This window comes from Callithrix jacchus, chromosome 4 (assembly GCF_049354715.1).
Source record: "Callithrix jacchus isolate 240 chromosome 4, calJac240_pri, whole genome shotgun sequence".
Lineage (NCBI taxonomy): Eukaryota > Metazoa > Chordata > Mammalia > Primates > Cebidae > Callithrix > Callithrix jacchus.
Genome location: NC_133505.1, coordinates 115,889,923 through 115,907,624, shown reverse-complemented (window position 1 = coordinate 115,907,624; position 17,702 = coordinate 115,889,923). Strand labels below are relative to the sequence as shown.

The 17,702-nt window shown below is 38.4% G+C and overlaps 1 protein-coding gene across 10 annotated transcripts in view; it reads right to left on the bottom strand.

The window, feature by feature from the left end:
- FIG4 (FIG4 phosphoinositide 5-phosphatase) overlaps nucleotides 1-17,702 on the bottom strand; it is a 130,313-nt gene that overhangs the window by 69,380 nt on the left and 43,231 nt on the right. For all 10 annotated transcript variants that reach the window (XR_013534482.1, XR_013534483.1, XR_008480791.2 and 7 more), the window contains 5 exons: nucleotides 17,553-17,701; nucleotides 14,142-14,270; nucleotides 11,456-11,556; nucleotides 9,456-9,618; nucleotides 8,957-9,054 (listed from right to left, as the gene is read on the bottom strand). Coding sequence is in view for 6 of the 10 variants with exons in the window: in XM_035296493.3 (XP_035152384.2) it covers nucleotides 8,957-9,054; nucleotides 9,456-9,618; nucleotides 11,456-11,556; nucleotides 14,142-14,270; nucleotides 17,553-17,701 (640 nt within the window). In the remaining 4 variants the exon portion in view is untranslated. The remainder of the gene's footprint in view (nucleotides 1-8,956; nucleotides 9,055-9,455; nucleotides 9,619-11,455; nucleotides 11,557-14,141; nucleotides 14,271-17,552; nucleotide 17,702) is intronic.

The window sequence follows — 17,702 nt, the reverse complement described above, 5'->3', positions numbered from 1 at the left end:
ACAAAAAGGGGTAGCTATTGTGCACAGCTGAATACATCAAATGAAATAATTAGATATGAATTAAGAACAGTGTTAAATCAGCTTAGGATGAAAATATATTTTGCTTATTTATATCTGAGAAAATTAAATTATATATCTGAAATTTTTCTCAAAACCATTTAAATTCAACTAGGGAAACAAAATCTTTTTAAAATTCTTATATCAAATCTGACATTTTGTGGGATGGAGAGGAAAGGTTATTTGAGCAACCTTCATTCGTCTCTGCATGAAGAATATGCTGTATCCATTGTCTGTCCATAGAGGATTAGTGTTACTGGGTTGTTAGTCAACCTCTTTAGAGTCACAGACCCTTAACAACTAAAAAAAACTTTACATACACAAGTGATTTTGCATATCATTTCTTTTTTTTTTCTTTTTTCTTTTTTTTATAAGGAGACAGGGTCTCACTCTGTCACCTAGGCTGGAACGCAGTAGTGCAATCATAGCTCACTGCATCCTGAACTCCTGGGCTCAAGTGATTCTCCCACTTCAGCCTTCCAAGTAGCTGGGACTACAGGTGTGCACCATGCCCAACTAATTGAAAAAAAATTTTTTTTTCTTTTTTAGAGACTTCGTCTCCTATGCTTCCCAGGCTGGTCTCAGATTCCTGGCCTCATGTGAGCCTCCCACCTCAGCTTCCCAAGTCACTGGGATTAGAGACATGAGACACCATATCCAGCTGTATATCATTTCAAAGGGTTCTGAGATACCTCTAACAGCCGTCCATGGGCCACAGATTAAAAACCTCTGATGTACAGTTTATACTTGATTCTAGGTTGGTCTCCTGTTGATACAGTAGCAGCACTGAAGGCACATGGATTGCTGCAAACTCTCTTTCAACCAGTGCCTCAAACTTTCACAACCGGGAAAAAGTTCACAAAACAGGGTAAAAGAGAAATTAAATGATGAAAAGCATCTCACTTTATTAACTCTTCACATGGTGGTAGAATAAAGAGTGAGTATTCACGAGGTATCATTCTATACACACATGTATTCTTTGGCCCTTTAATTACAGTTAGTAAGGTCTTCTTCCAAGTGACCTGAATAAACAATTTCTTTAATCCTATGAATAAAATAACTAGTGCCATAAACAACAAAATATTTTTCTATTCCATGAAACAGCAACTTAATCTCCAAACTATTTCTGTAGCTAACTTTGAGTTATTGTCAGAATTTTTATTTGCAATGGAACAATAAACAAGTATAACTTTAAAATTCACTGACCTTGGCAATAACTTATTTCTATACTAACAATATCTTATTTTCTATAAATTTACTGGAAAAGTATCCATGAGCATTTTCACTAAAGTTTTCTTACTTTAAACTTTTAATTATGTATACTACAGTTACTGTTTAATACTAGGCTGAGGTTAGAGATTATCCACCTTATATCATTCTGTGTTAATATGCAGAGAGATGTGAATATGAAACTTCTGAATTAAAATGAAAAAATGTCCAGAAAATTATGACTCTAATATCTGAATGATTTATTTTACAAAGTCAATCCCTAGTGGGATGCAATTACAAAGAGCAACACAGGAATAAATGAAGCTGAATGCCTCACTGTTCCACTCTTCTCCCCCAACTGTCAGGTTGGGGACATATTCCTCCACACTCATAAAACACACACACACACACACACACACACACACACACACCTCCTTTGAAACCATGCATGTAGTTATACAGTCTTCTCCTGGGAACTGTCTCCTCCCCACCCCAAGCTTTGCCTCCATCCTGGATGATATGGTTTGGCTGTGTTCCCACCCAAATCTCATCTTGATTTGTAGCTCCCATAATTTCGATGTGTTGTGGAAGGGACGTGGTGGGAAATAATTGAATCGTGCAGGTGGTTCTCCCATACTGTTCTTGTGGTAGTGAATAAGTCTCATCAGACAATATTAGACAGATCAACAAGACAAAAAATTAACAAGGATATCCAGGACCTGAACTCAGACCTGGAACAAGCAAACCTGATAGACATTTACAGAACTCTCCACCCCAAAACCACATAATATACATTCTTCTCAGCACCACATCACACCTACTCTAAAATTGACCACATAATTGGAAGTAAATCACTCCTCAGCAAATGCAAAAGAACAGAAATTATAACAGTCTCTCAGACCACAGTGCAATTAAGTTAGAACTCAGAATTCAGAAACTAACTCAGAACCACACAGCTTCATGGAAACTGAACAACTGGTTCTTGAATGTTGACTGGATAAACAATGAAATGAAGGCAGAAATAAAGAAGTTCTTCAAAACCAACAAAAACGAAGACACAACATACCAGAATCTCTGGGACACATTTAAAGCAGTTTCTAGAGGAAAATATATAGCAATAAGTGCCCACATGAGAAGAATGGAGAGATCCAAAATTGACACCCTATCATCAAAATTGAAAGAGCTAGAGGAGCAAGATCAAAAAAACTCAAAACCTAGCAGAAGACAAGAAATAACTAAGATCAGAGCAGAACTGAAGGAGACAGAGACATGAAAAACTCTTCAAAAAAATCAATAAATCCAGGAGCTGGTTCTTCGAAAAGATCAACAAAATAGACCACTAGCCAGATTAATTTAAAAAAAAGAGAGAATAACCAAATAGATGCAATAAAAAATGATAAAGGGGAAATCACAGATCCCACAGAAATTCAAACCATCATCAGAGAATATTACAAACAACTCTATGCACATAAACTAGTAAACCTGAAAGAAATGGATAAATTCCGGGACACTTGCATCCTCCCAAGCCTAAACCAGGAGGAAGTCAAAACCATGAATACACCAATAACAAGATCTGAAGTTGAGGCAGCAATTAAGAGCCTACCACACAAAAAAGCCCAGGTCCAGATGGGTTCACAGCCAAATTCTACCAGACACACAAAGAGGAACTGTTACCATTCCTTCTGAAACTATTCCAAATAATCCAAAAACAGGGAATCCTTCCCAAATCATTTTATGAGACCAACATCATTCTGATACCAAAACCCAGGAGAGACCCAACAAGAAAAGAAAACTTCAGGCCAATATCCATGATGAACATAGATGCAAAAATCTTAAATAAAATACCGGCAAGCCAACTGCAACAGCACATCAAAAAGCTTATCCACCATGATCAAGTAGGATTCATCCTGGGGATGCAAGGCTGGTTCAACATATGCAAGTCTATAAACGTAATTCACCACATAAACAGAACCAAATACAAAAACCACATGATTATCTCAATTGATGCAGAGAAGGCCTTTGACAAAATTCAACAGCCCTTTATGCTAAAAACCCTCAATAAACTTGGTATTGATGGAACGTATCTCAAAATAATAAAAGCTATTTATGACAAACCAACAGCCAATATCACACTGAATGGGCAAAAACTGGAAGCATTCCCTTTGAAATCTGGCACTAGACAAGGATGTCCTCTCTCACCACTCCTATTCAATATAGTACTGGAAGTTCTAGCCAGAGCAATCAGGCAAGAAAAAGAAATAAAGGGTATTCAAATAGGAAAGGAGGAAGCCAAATTGTCTCTATTTGCAGACGACATGATAGTATATCTAGAAGACTCCATCATCTCAGCCCAAAATCTCCTGAAACTGATAAGCAACTTCAGCAAAGTCTCAGGATACAAAATCAATGTGCAGAAATCACAAGCATTCCTATATACCAATAACAGACTTAAAGAGAACCAAATCAAGAACGAACTGCCATTCACAACTCCTATAAAGAGAATAAAATACCTAGGAATACAACTGACAAGGAATGTAAAGGACCTATTCAAGGAGAACTACAAACCCACTGCTCAACGAAATAAGAGAGGACACAAACAGATGGAGAGACATTCCATGTTCATGGTTAGGAAGAATTAATATCATGAAAATGGCTATACTGCCCAAAGTAATTTACAGAATCAATGCTATCCCCATTAAGCTGCCAATGACTTTCTTCACAGAACTGGAAAAAACCACCGTGAACTTCATATGGAACCAAAAGAGAGCCCGCATAGCCAAGTCAATTCTAAGCAAAAAGAACACAGCAGGGGGCATCACACTACTGGATTTCAAACTATACTACAAGGCTACAGTAATCAAAACAGCATGGTACTGGTACCAAAACAGAGATATAGACCAATGGAACAGAACAGAGGCATCAGAGGCAGCACAACATATGTACGACCATACAATCTTGGATAAACCTGACAAAAACAAGCAATGGGGGAAGGATTCCCTGTTTCATAAATGGTGTTGGGAAAACTGGCTAGCCATGTGCAGAAAGCAGAAACTGGACCCCTTCCTGACACCTTACACTAAAATTAACTCCCGATGGATTAAAGACTTAAACATAAGATCTAACACCATAAAAACCCTAAAAGAAAATCTAGGCAAAACCATTCAGGACATAGGAGGATGCAAGGACTTCATGACCAAAACACCAAAAGCATTGGCAACAAAAGCCAAAATAGACAAATGGGACCTAATCAAACTCCATGGCTTCTGCGCAGCAAAAGAAAGAGTCATTAGAGTGAATCAGCAACCAACAGAATGGGAAAAAAATTTTGCAGTTTACCCATCTGACAAAGGGCTGATATCCAGAATTTACAAAGAACTCAAACAGATTTACAAGAAAAAAACAAACAAGTCCATTCAAAAGTGGGCAAAGGATATGAACAGACACTTCACAAAAGAAGACATGCATGAGGCCAAGAAACATATGAAAAAATGCTCATCATCACTGGTCATTAGAGAAATGCAAATCAAAACTACATTGAGATACCATCTCATGCCAATTAGAATGGAGATCATTAAAAAATCTGGAGACAACAGATGCTGGAGAGGATGTGGAGAAATAGGAACACTTTTACACTGCTGGTTGGAGTATAAATTAGTCCAACCACTGTGGAAGACAGTGTGGCAATTCCTCAAGGACCTAGAAATAGAAATTCCATTTGACCCAGCAATCCCATTACTGGGTATATATCCACAAGATTATAAATTGTTCTACTATAAGGACACATTCACACAAATGTTCATTGCAGCACTGTTTATAATAACAAAGACCTGGAATCAACCCAAATGCCCATCGATGATAGACTGGATAGGGAAAATGTGGCACATATACACCATGGAATATTATGCAGCAATGAAAAACGATGAGTTCGTGTCCTTTGTAGGGACATGGATGAACCTGGAGAACATCATTGTCAGCAAACTGACACAAGAACATAAAATGATATACCGCATGTTCTCACTCATAGGCGGGTGTTAAACAATGAGAACACATGGACACAGGGAGGGGAGCACTATACACTGGGGTCTGTTGGGGGGGAACAGGGGAGAGACAGTGGGGGGTGGGGAGTTGGGGAGAGATAGCATGGGGAGAAATGCCAGATATAGGTAAAGGGGAGGAAGGCAGCAAATCACACTGCCACGTGTGTACCTATGCAACTATCTTGCATGTTCTTCACATGTACCCCAAAACCTAAAATGCAATAAAAAATAAAATAAGTCTCTCAGATCTGATGATTTTATAAGGGTTTCTCTTTTCACTTGGCTCTCATTCTCTCTTGTCTGCTGCCATGTAAGATGTGTCTTTTGGTTTCCGATATGATTGTGAGGCCTCCCCAGCTATGTGGAACTGTGAGTCCATTAAACCTCTTTTTCTTTTTATAAAATTACCCAGGCTCAGGTATGTCTTTATCAGCAGTGTGGAAACGGACTAATACACTGGGCGACCTTCAGTACCTCCACATCCTTTTCTACTCTAAAATCCCATTCTCACTCTCACATCTTAGACCAATTCATTATCACAGGTACTGCTCTTTCTTCAACATTTCTTATCCACAACCTCTTTCATTTCCAGATTGCTTGCTTTAAATACCCCCACCTTGTGAGCACTGCAATCCACAGACATCTCCACTTTCTCCAGCAGCCCTGTTCTTAAAGCTCTGTCCTAATTCAGCATAGATTTCATGGTCCACTTCAATCACAGTATTGCCAAAATCCAAAATGCCTTTGATCCTGTCTTTATGTCACACCTGTCTGACGAAACTAAATAAACCCCATTATTATTTTACCTGTGCTTTTATTCATTCACAAGCCCTACTGCAAGAAGGCAGGAAAGGACAAAATGGTTCCATTTAAGAAATCATGATCAACAACTTGAAATTGGCTCGTGGTACTTCCTGAAGGTTTTTAGTCAATTTGCCCTTTAACGTACACAAGACTTAAACCTTTTCCACTGCCTTCAAACCTCCACTCTCAGCAGATGATCATTCCTTCTATCTTAAAGAGAAATTAAAGCCATCAGAATGGAGTGTCCATGCTCACAAATAAACACACGCCTGAACCCTTACTATTCTCTCTCTCCTTTAAAATAATTCCAGCCAGGTGCCATGATTCATGACTGTAATCCCAGGATCTTGGGAGGCTGAGGTGGGAGGATCACTTGAGGCCAGTAGTTCAAGGTTACAGTGTGCTATGATCTTGCCACTGCACTCCAGTCTATGTGACAGAGCATGACCCAGCCTCAAAAATAAAATACTTCTACCATGTATGCTTCAGATTTCACAATTTCCTACTTTCTTAAGTATATGAAATCACTGATCATTCCTTTTCTCTCCTGTGTTGTACAACTCTCCCCTTCAAATGAATTCTCCCCATAGGCTTTTAAATATTTCGATATGATCTCTTTAAAAAAAAATAAAAATGCCATCTTTCACTGGGTACTCCTATTGGGGGAAAGTACAACACTCACTGCCCCCACTTTTTCACTGTTATCCCATACTCAGTCCATTTCAATCAGTGCCCTCCATGATGCTAACACTAATGGACAGTCTTTCTATCCTCATCTTACTTGACCCCTCAGCATTTGATGTTGCTGATCATTTACTTCCTTCATCATGAAACACATTTTCTCTTGGCTCCTAACACAGCACTTCCTGGTTTTCTTCCTGCTCCTCTAGCTATTTTTTTCTCTGACTCCTTTAGAGATTCAGCCGCTCTAACTCAGCATTAAGAGTTGAAGATCCCCCCCAAGACTAGGTCTGAGGTTTCCCCTTCTCACTTCATACTCTCCACATGGGCATCTCATCCATGCCCATGCCTTCAAATGTGACCTGTACACAGAGTTACAAAACCACATCTAGGCTCAGACCACTCCTCTGAGCTCCTGAACCATGCCCTGACCTGTTACCTCCTTTCAGAGCACTCAAGCATACCTCAGACCTCACTCAGCATGTCCAAACTGCACTAATGATCTTCCCCCTACAAACCCAGTCAGTGTTCTGTATTTCAGTTAATGGCATCGCCATCCACCCACCTGAGTAAGCCAGAAATCTGGGAATTGCACCTGACAACCCCTATCCTGTCATTTCAAATCCAGCCCATCACCAAGTCTGACTGTCCACTTCTCTACATCTCTGCCACACCGCCCTGGTTTAAGGCATAATCACCTTTTTTCTGGACAATTAAAACAGTCTTCTATCTGGTCTTCCAGCATTAACTTTAGCCTTGTACTGATCCATCTGTTTTCTATGTTGAGGTCACGGTAATCTTTTCAAAACATAAATCTGACAACGATCCTCTCAACCATGCAAGACTCTTAATGACTTTCCACTACTCTGCGTAAGACCAGGCTCATTAACACACCCTACAATGCTCTGGGTGGTCTAGCCATAACCGTCTCTTTAGCCTCATCTCACAATAAGCATCTCGTCCTCACCCTCTCTGGGCCCCAACTACAGAGAACCCCCTTTTCTTCCTCCAACCCACCACATTCCCTCCTGTCCTGGGACCTTTGTACATGCTATGCTTTGAGTTGAATACTATTCTCTTTCCCCTTGACCTGGTTAATGCCTCTTCCTTCAGGTTGATGCTAATTCATCCCATCCTCAGAGAAGAATTCTCTCCATTACAAGCTCTTATTGCACCATTTACCTTGTATTGATGCCTCTGTATTACCTCACCATCTCCTCCAATGGGCTGTTAGCTCCAGGCAGGAGCTGTTTCTAGAACTGCCTTGGCACATAGGAAACTCTCAAAAATACTTGTTAAATGACTGACTAAATGGACATAGGGTCACAGGGTTCCTTGGATTTTTAGTAAATTGATTTACATTCATTAAGCAACCTCTCAGAATAACCTCAGATACTACTAGATTGTTGGGCACTACCATGAGCACATAATATAACAACGCCCTTGCTTTTCATACTCTCAGGGTCTTCTTGGCTGCTGACTGAGAGTCTTTCAATTCACTTAGCTGCAACAGATGCTGGTAAAACTTATTGTGTGGTCTCCCTTACTTCTATTCTCGGCCTTTGACCTGTATGTCCATTCATATATAGAGAGAGATATGTTGACCAGTCAGTGTACTCTGCCAAGAAAGAAGAGAGCTATGAGGCTAATACTATCTTATCTAGGCTTCTCCCATGCCCACCTGATCCTTGAGCCACAACAGTACCCCAGTTTATGAATCTAGCCTTTTGATCCTATTACTGTATAATAATTTGTCCAGGAGAGCTTATGAATTTTCAAGAAAGCTGACTGTATCAAGGCGAGGCAGTAGCAGTTTGATTTTCATGCTTCCTCTCCAAGTTGTCCTGGAAACTAAGGCAGAAATTTCACTGACATCTAATTCACATGAGGAAATCAGGGCACAATGATTTCCTGATACACTGAATCATTCTACTCCCTTGGAGACATACTACTGATTTTTTTTTCAGGCATGCAGAGCAGAAACCACATGGGATCTGAGGCTGAAGAAAAGTGATTCAGCTCAGACACAGTGAGCTGTCCCAGCATAGTAATCTGCATGTCTCTGCACTGGATAGAGAGAAAGCACAACTTGTTAACCCCCTCTGTGTTGAGGAAGAGGCTTCCCAGAGTGTCTAAATCTCATAACCAAACAGATGAGCACATCATACCTTCACTAAATTCAAGATGATGATGGGAGAGCCAAACCTCTGAAACATCTGGTCAAAGTGAAGGGCAGCCACATGTGCAAATGGATCTGCCTGATCCACTGAGAAGGAAAAAAGATGAAGAAACACCTGAATGTAAATTGCAAAGCAAAAATAAAAGATGCATAGGGTTGTTTTTTTACAGAAATGCAATTCAACTAATCTTTCAATAGTTTCACTTTCCGAATCCTTCCTAAGGTGCTCGCTAGACATTTATTCACCATGTATTTATTACATTTGAATGATTCTTATATTTCTGAAGCAAAATAAAAATAGTTTACTAACAGCCAAAATTAAATATACATTTATTGCATAATAACAGAAATTCCTCTTCTAAATTATCTAACCTTCTAGAACTAAAACCTTGTGAAAACCTAAGCATTTATAGATCTCTGCAACAGCAGTTTATTATCTCTAAATGTGAGGACAGAAGAGTTATTATTAAAAACTTGGCTCTACATACATGTAATAGGTGGTTTAGGCATCATAGTTGAAATGTCCTGAGACCAGTATAAGGGCACAGATCCTCTAACTTGCACATAAGAAGAATAACTTCCTGCAGTGAAAGACATCACAGAAGCATCACAGAGTATTTGTTCGGTTTCCACTTCATTTGCAACATCACCCTGAAAAGAAAGATGCATTGAAAGATATTTTCCCAGCACTTTGGGAGGCTGAGGCGGGTGGATCACGAGGTCAAGAGATGGAGACCATCCTGGTCAACATGGTGAAACCCCGTCTCTACTAAAAATACAAAAAAAATTAGCTGGGCGTGGTGGCACATGCCTGTAATCCCAGCTACTCAGGAGGCTGAGGCAGAAGAACTGCCTGAACCCAGGAGGCGGAGCTTGCGATGAGCGGAGATCACGCCATTGCACTCCAGCCTGGGTAACAACAGCAAAACTCCGTCTCAAAAAAAAAAAAAAAAGAGATATTTTATGTTCTTAGAAATATTTAATGATATAAATTTCAACGAAGTTATAATTCCTATTCCTTGAAAGTCTTGAGAGGTAAATATTGATCAATGTTCAATATGCACATTAGAAAGGCAACCATTAAAATATAATAAAGAAGGCAATTAAAAGTATCAAAGAATAGACTAGGAAAAAAAACAAATTAAATCTCTAATAATACAAGTCGGATAGAAAACAGCTGGTTTAAATAAATGGGAGTGAGGGAAAGAAAAGACAATTACATGAATACAGGAGGTGAGAAAGACTAGAAGAATATCAAAATTCAATTCTGAAGACCAAAGTGAAATGAAAGGACAAAAGAGTGAGATTCAAATAATGCCTGATGGACAAAACGAAAAAACAGGGTTTTCAGGTACTTATAGAAGTATATAAGGACATAACAAAGAATAATTTTAGAGGCAGTAATAACATGTCTGCTTGATTATCCTTTGAATATTCAAAAGCAAATAATATAGCTGTGAAATTCTGATATTTTAAAGCACCACCTATAACAATTTTCATTGTTGATATAATTTTAAGAACAATGTTGCTATTTTAAGCCAGGATCAAAACCCAGTGCCTCACTCAATCTGTCTAAGGAATCACACATCTGCTCAAGGCTCAACTTGCCTATTGCAAACAGAGATGGAACACTCAAAGGAGAGGACATGGCTAATGGAAGGATGGGTTCATTTTTTGCTGTTGTTATTTTCTAGCAGTGAACAGAAAAAGGAGGCTGGGCGAAAAAAGCAAAGAGGGCAAAGGGTTTCCCATACCTTGCTCCACTTTGTCTTCTTAGCAAGAATAAACTTCCTGTGATGAGTGCTGCCTTCTACTGATTCCTTGGGTGCAGGTGCTTTGCTATTTTTGTTTCTACATTAAACATGTACCGCATTTCATATATTATAGAAATGGCTCACCCTCTAAGCATTAGACATTTCATAATTCCTCAAAGCACTGCATAACTCTAAGATAGCTGACTTTTCAGAACATCTGTATATTAGTCATACTTCTCACATGTTTCTGATGCACTGAAGTATTAATTATTGTCAGGCCCCCACATCCATGGGTTCCCTCCACAGATTCAACCAATCTCATATGCGAAATATAGTTAGGCCTAAGATGGTTGTATCTGAACTGAACATGTGTAGACCTTTTTTTATCGTCGTTATTCCCTTAACAACACAGTATTACAGCTATTTGCCTAGCATTTACTTCTTATTAGATATTAGAAGTAATCTAGAGATGATTTAAGGTATACAGGTGAATGTACATAGGTTATATGCAAACACTAGGCCATATTATATAAGGGACTTCAGCATCTGTGGGTTTTAGATGGGAAGGGAGTTCCTAGAACCAATCCCTTGTTGATACTGAAGGGTAACTGTATTCTTTTAATAATATCCTAAAGTAAGAAATTCCACTTTTTAAAATTTCACTGTACTTCTACATCAACAGAGCTAATTATAAACGGTTAAGAGGTCAGTGAAGATACTATTTGTCATCTTACCTCGCAGTTTGCACCTCTTTTAAGAAAACGGGTACCAGCAAATTTACTGGATCTTCTAGCTATTAGAGTGACATACACCGGTCGTCCATAGATCAACAGCTCTTAGAAATCAAGTTAAGGTGTTTAGCATTCATGACTGTCACATAAGACCAAGAGAGTCATTATACCTTAAATACACATTTAGATACAGCTTGTCCAATGGCTTAAAGAACACCAAAAGGTCCACCTGAGAACGGAACAGCACTGGGTCTAATGGTTCTTCAGAACTGGGGTGCAGCTACAAAGGGAAGGCAACATCCAACCTGCGTAAGGAGTCCATTCTATAAATTTCAGAGGAAAGGGTTACTGGCCAAGAAAAGGATATAAACAAGTATAACTAATCCTTTTGATATGGTTTGGTTCTGTGTCCCCACCCAAATCTCATTTTGAATTGTAATCCCATGGGTCAGAAGAAAGGCCTGACGAGAAGTGACTGAATGATGGAGGCGGACTTCCCCCTTCCTGTTTTTGTGATAGTGAGTTCTCACAAAATCTGGTTGTCTGAAAGTGTGTGGCACTTCCCTCTTCACTCTCTCTCCTGCTCTGCCATTGTGTGTGCTTGCCCTTCACTTTCTACCATGATTGTAAGTTTCCTGAAGCCTCCCAGTCATGCTTCCTGTTAAGCCTATAGTCAATTAAACCTTTTTTCATAAATTACCCAGTCTCAGATAGTTCTTCATAGCTGTCTGAGAATGGACTGATACACCTTACTTAGTCTTCTGAGATCATACACCTTGTAAAGAGAACATGTGTCATTTAATAGGCTGTTTAAATTATGAAGCAGTATATAACATATAATACTGAAAGGATAAACTGAGTATAAGATTCTAAAAGCAGTCAAAATCTGTCACCTACCTGCAAATCCTGAATGCTGAATGATTTATTGTGAACTGCTTAACCAACATATAGCTTCTTAGTTAATCATCTTAATTTTCTGAGCCAAGTCTCATCTTCAGTAAAATGGAGTGTAACAATGAAGTAACTAAAAATGGACTAGGTGAAGTAATATGTGTACTACTAGCACCTGGCCTGTAGTATTCATTAAATGGCTACTGTTTTTATAATCATACAGACTTCCAGAATTCATTAAATGCTTGATAACCAGGAGACTAGATTCACTGTTTAAACTTATGAACTTTAAAATGATCATCTATGATGGTGCTCACTATTTTTAAAAACAAACATTTATTATGTTTAATATATGCCAGGCCCCAAGTTAGCTCTTGGAAATAAAAAACAGAACTATCTTTTAGGAACTACCTTTAGAAACTGTAGCACATTCTCTTTGGTATCGCTGGTGGTTAAAAAAAAAAAAACATGTGTTCTTCTCAGGTAGAATTTACTTTTGGAAAGAGACAAAAGTAATTCAGGATCCAATCTCATTATGCAGTAATGATCAACCAGATAATACCACTCACTGGTTAAAAGTGATTATAAAGTCATGAGCCTGATTTTCAAGTGTAGCACATAAATCTCACTGAACTTCGTTTCAAAATCCCTCTGTGCTTTTATCTAGTTTTCATCCCCCTTACAGAAGGCGGCCCTGCTGCTCTTCAAGGCTAACCTTGCCTGCTGTGCCCTTGGTACCACTCCTCTTAAATGCTCCTGGTGCAAGAAAGCATAATGATGGTCAGTCACATTCACCCACTTAATGGTCTCAGAGCAACCACTCCTTTAAAGGTTTCACCATATCTTTAAAAGCCGAACACACTGGAAAACATGCTGAATGCAAAAATGCCCTATGTTATCTCAAAAAGTAATAGAAAAAAATCTAAACTCCACTTCTAGATGGTACATGCTGCCTTCTTAAACCCCATAATTGCACTTTATTAAAAGGGTTCATGTAACTACAAATTAATGAGATGAAGCTACTGAAGGAAATAAAAGTCTTTATAAAATTGAACTCATCAGCTTAACCCAAAGCTGGACCTACTTCTCTTTAATCTATTTTGCCCCCTTGCCTGGACTACTGCAATCTTTCCCTAACTCATGTCCCATGTTCTGGTTTCATTTTACTTAATCCAGCTTGAAAATGGCTGTCAACTCAAGCGTCCTAAATACTACTTTGCACGTGTCACTCTCCTGCACAAAACCTTTCCAAAGTTCTAGCATCAAACCCAAAGTCCTCACCTTGACAACCAAGGCAATTTGGTGACTGTCAATCTGACTCCCACATACCAATCTCCTTCCCGCTGCATGCTACCTCCAGGAAGTTTTATGCCATGAGAACACTCCCTTGCGTGTTTCCACCCCTACACACACCAGAGATTGCACCAGGCTGTGATCGCTGTCTCTGCTAGGGCCTGACTTTTGTTTAGGGCCCAGGCCAAGTTCAACTATTCCCATGGGCCTGTTGCATCCTCTCCAACTATAAGTAATTCTGCTGTTTCTCCCAGATAAGCAAGACACTTAAAACCTGTATCACATAGCATTTTCTTCCTTGTTATTTATTCATCTTTCTGTGTATTTAACAGGCCTGTTCAAATAGCATTCTTCTTTGTAGTTCTACTACATAGTATCATGGGCAGGTTTTCCTGTTGGGGTGCAGAGAATGGTATTATAATCAGATAATTCATAGCAGCTGTCTACAAATTGACACATCATAAGTTTAGTAATATGTATTTTACATTTTTTTCAAAAAGGATACTTGACTGCCCACAGAACCCATGAATAATATACAAAAGCCAGTCACGATGCACTGTACTTTTTATTATATCCAGAAGTTCACCGTTCCACACATATTTCATATAAGGCTCACTACAGATCCCAAATACCCCTGAAAAATAAAAGTCTGTATCAGTCCATAAATACATAAAATATTTTGTATCAATAAAAAAAAGTTGGTATCAGAAAGATATGGAAATGGGCTGACATCCAATTCATTTTTAAGTTAACTTCTGTTTTCAAAGTAAGATGCCTGGTTAACAGCATTGCCATTTTCAGCAGATATCATTCCTATCATGTCCAGAACACTGTGTGGATTCTGTGAAGAATCTGACTCCCATGAAAGGCATTTTCTGACTTGTGAGAGTTCTTGAGAGAAAAGAAAACAAGTAGGAAATTGAGGACATCTTACAAATACATAAATAAAGTCAAGAGGCAGGAAGTAGCAGTTGAGCACATGGCTGAGGAGTTAAAGTTCCTGGATCCAAATCCTGGCTCTGCCTCTCAGCAGCAGGGTGACAGGCATAATCAAGAGTGTTACTAACCGAGTGCAGCACCTCTTCTTCCTCACCCGTACCACATAGTTGTTATAAGGATGAAATGAATTAACAATGCACATAAAGGGCCTAGAATAAGCCTCGTGTATTACAAATACTTCCAATAAGTGGCAGTTATTATTATGTCAGGCCTTTTCTCTATGAATAAATTAATTTCATCAAACATAATTTTAGCAGATCCACATAAATTTATTAAATAGCAATGAGTTTTACAAAACTTACATGAAGTGAAAAATTAAAAGTATGTTTATAAGATAATAGCTTAAAAGACTGAAAAGGTTCTAAATAGCAGTTAATCAAGACCATTTTTTTTCCTCAAAACATAATCTGTTAAGAGTATTTGTTTATACACTACACTACACCTTGGTTTGATTCATAAAAACTAAACTTTCTTTGCCCTTTCAATGCTTTACACAAGAGAATGAATAATAAAGACATCGATAGGAGACCTATTTTTGTCACTTACCAGCTCTGTGACCTTAGGCAAGTTACTTAACGTCTTTGAACTTCAACTTTCTAAACTACAAAATGATGTTAATACTACTTACCTCAAAGATATTGTTCAGATTAAATCAATCGTATATGCAAAGTACCTGACATCCAGTAATGATTATTTTAAAAATTTATTGTTTTCCTTTTCTACCTACTCCCATACCTTCTACCCTCAGTCCCTGTTTCTTTTCAGTTTATCTCTGTGTGACAAGAGAATAATCTCACCTTCAAGAGAGATGTATGCATGCTAATCACCAGAAACTGTGAATATGAACTGTTACATTACATGGCAAGAAGAAATAAAGTTGCAGATGAAGTTAAGGTTCCTAATCAGGACTTTGAGATGGGGAAATTATTCTGCATTATCTAAGTGGGTCCAGTATAATCACAGGGTCCTTGTAAGTCAAAGAGGAAAGGAGGAAAACAGGATTGTGAGTCTCAGGTAATGTAATGTGGCTCTAAAGATGGAAGGGAGCCATGAGCCAGGGGATGAATGCAGCCCCCAGAAGATGGAAAGGGCAAGAAAACTGATTCTCCCCTAGAGCCTCCGGAAAGGAATGCCATCCTGCTGACACACTAATTTTAGTTCACTGAGACCCACTGTGGACTTCTGCCTTCTCTAAGATGATAAATTTATGTTGTTTTAGCAACTAAGCTAGGTAATCTGCCACAGCAACAAGAAGAAACTAATACACCCCGTTATTCATACCTATCAAGTAGAATTGCTCTAGAGACAGCAAAAAATTAAGTAGCACAAGAGGCTTAATTCAGATCCCAGAAAAGATATTCAAATTCGGATTTTGGAGAGAATGTAGGGCAAATTTAGGAATACTTCAGCTTTTGTATTACAAATGGTGATATTCAGAAGTGCTGCCAGCAAATATTCAGACACACTAGTTGCCTTGCCCTCTATCTGTCTCTAGTGGTATGGGTTACCACCAGAGTATCTGAACCATGGCAAATGTATGTGATCTAAATGATCTGGGAGTAGGGAGGGTGCCCTTAGCTCAAGTGATGCTCAATCAAGTAAACTAACAAGAGTCAAGGGGAATGACGAGGATAAATAAATTCAGTTTAAGTAACAGCCTAAGCCTTTTTAAAGTTGATCACAACGTTTTGCAAACCATTAACAGAACCCAGCCTCTTTTTGAGAGTCCTGCAAGGGCAGATCTTCTGGGACTCCTTTAGATTGGATTCTACCTCTGCCCTTCTGCACCCACATCTTCATCACGATCACTTAAGTTGCATGGAGCAAGGAGCCCAAAGACACTATTGACTTATTCCCAGTCAGTTTAACACAGCTAGTGTCTTCACTATTGAAATGATTCCCTTACAACATTCACATTAGCAATGCCTCTAGATTTAGAGTGCTAGACTGACCCAAGAACCTGGCGATAAAGGTATTGTGTGACAGGTTTAGTCCAGGATCTCAGGGGTACCCTAGACGAGGCACTGAGTGGTCCTACAGCAGTCTTGCAGAGGCAGGGCCTATGTAGAACTGATGCGTCAAGTTGGGACGCATCAAAGTAATAACGACCTCTGACCTGCTACACTGATGCCTTGACATGGCCATATGATCTTAATTTCTAGGCCTCAGTTTTCTACTTAGTCTTTAATTCTATAAAACTAGCATTATACCTACTGAGCAGAGTTTTTATGAGAAATATCAATTTACCTACTTATATATTATATATTTACATAAATATATAATATATAGTTTGTATATAAATATATATTTATATACTTATATTTACATACTTATACATAAACATTAAATATATATTTATATAAACACATATATTAAATATAAGTATAATTTAATATACTTTTATATTTATATTATACTTATATACTCCATATACAACATGTACTCCATTTACATGTTTATGTAAATAGATTAAATATATTTATTACATGTAAATGTCTAGCACATAATAGGCAACCCATGGTAAATCTTTTTCAAAACTCAGACCATAACAAACGGGTCTCTATGAAGGAAAATAAGTAGTGTGTATTATCTAATATTAAAAAACATTATCCACATAAACTTCACCTCTGCACTCCATGTAAAAGTCTAGGCTTGAATGTATTCAATGAAAAGTACATGAATAATTGCTAGAAAATGTCAGCATACAATTTGGTGGCTGGCCTACAAATGAAATCACATGGTGATTAATGATCTCTATAAAAATGAATTGGTCAACTTCACATATCCAAAACAACCCCATGTAAGGACGAAGAACAATGAGGGATGGAGAAATATGAGGAAAATGTGAGTGAATTTAATGAGCTGTCACTTCATGGATACCACATTAATATACATTAGATATGCCAAGACCACCTACCGCTTCCACCTTGTGTAATTAATCCTTCATCTTCAAAGATGTCAAAGCTTTCTTGGCGATTCTGGGTAGTTTCTGACTTTAACATCTCCAGGGGCATTCGCAAGACAGTGAGATTATACTGAAGTGAGTGGGACAAATCATAGCTGTAAC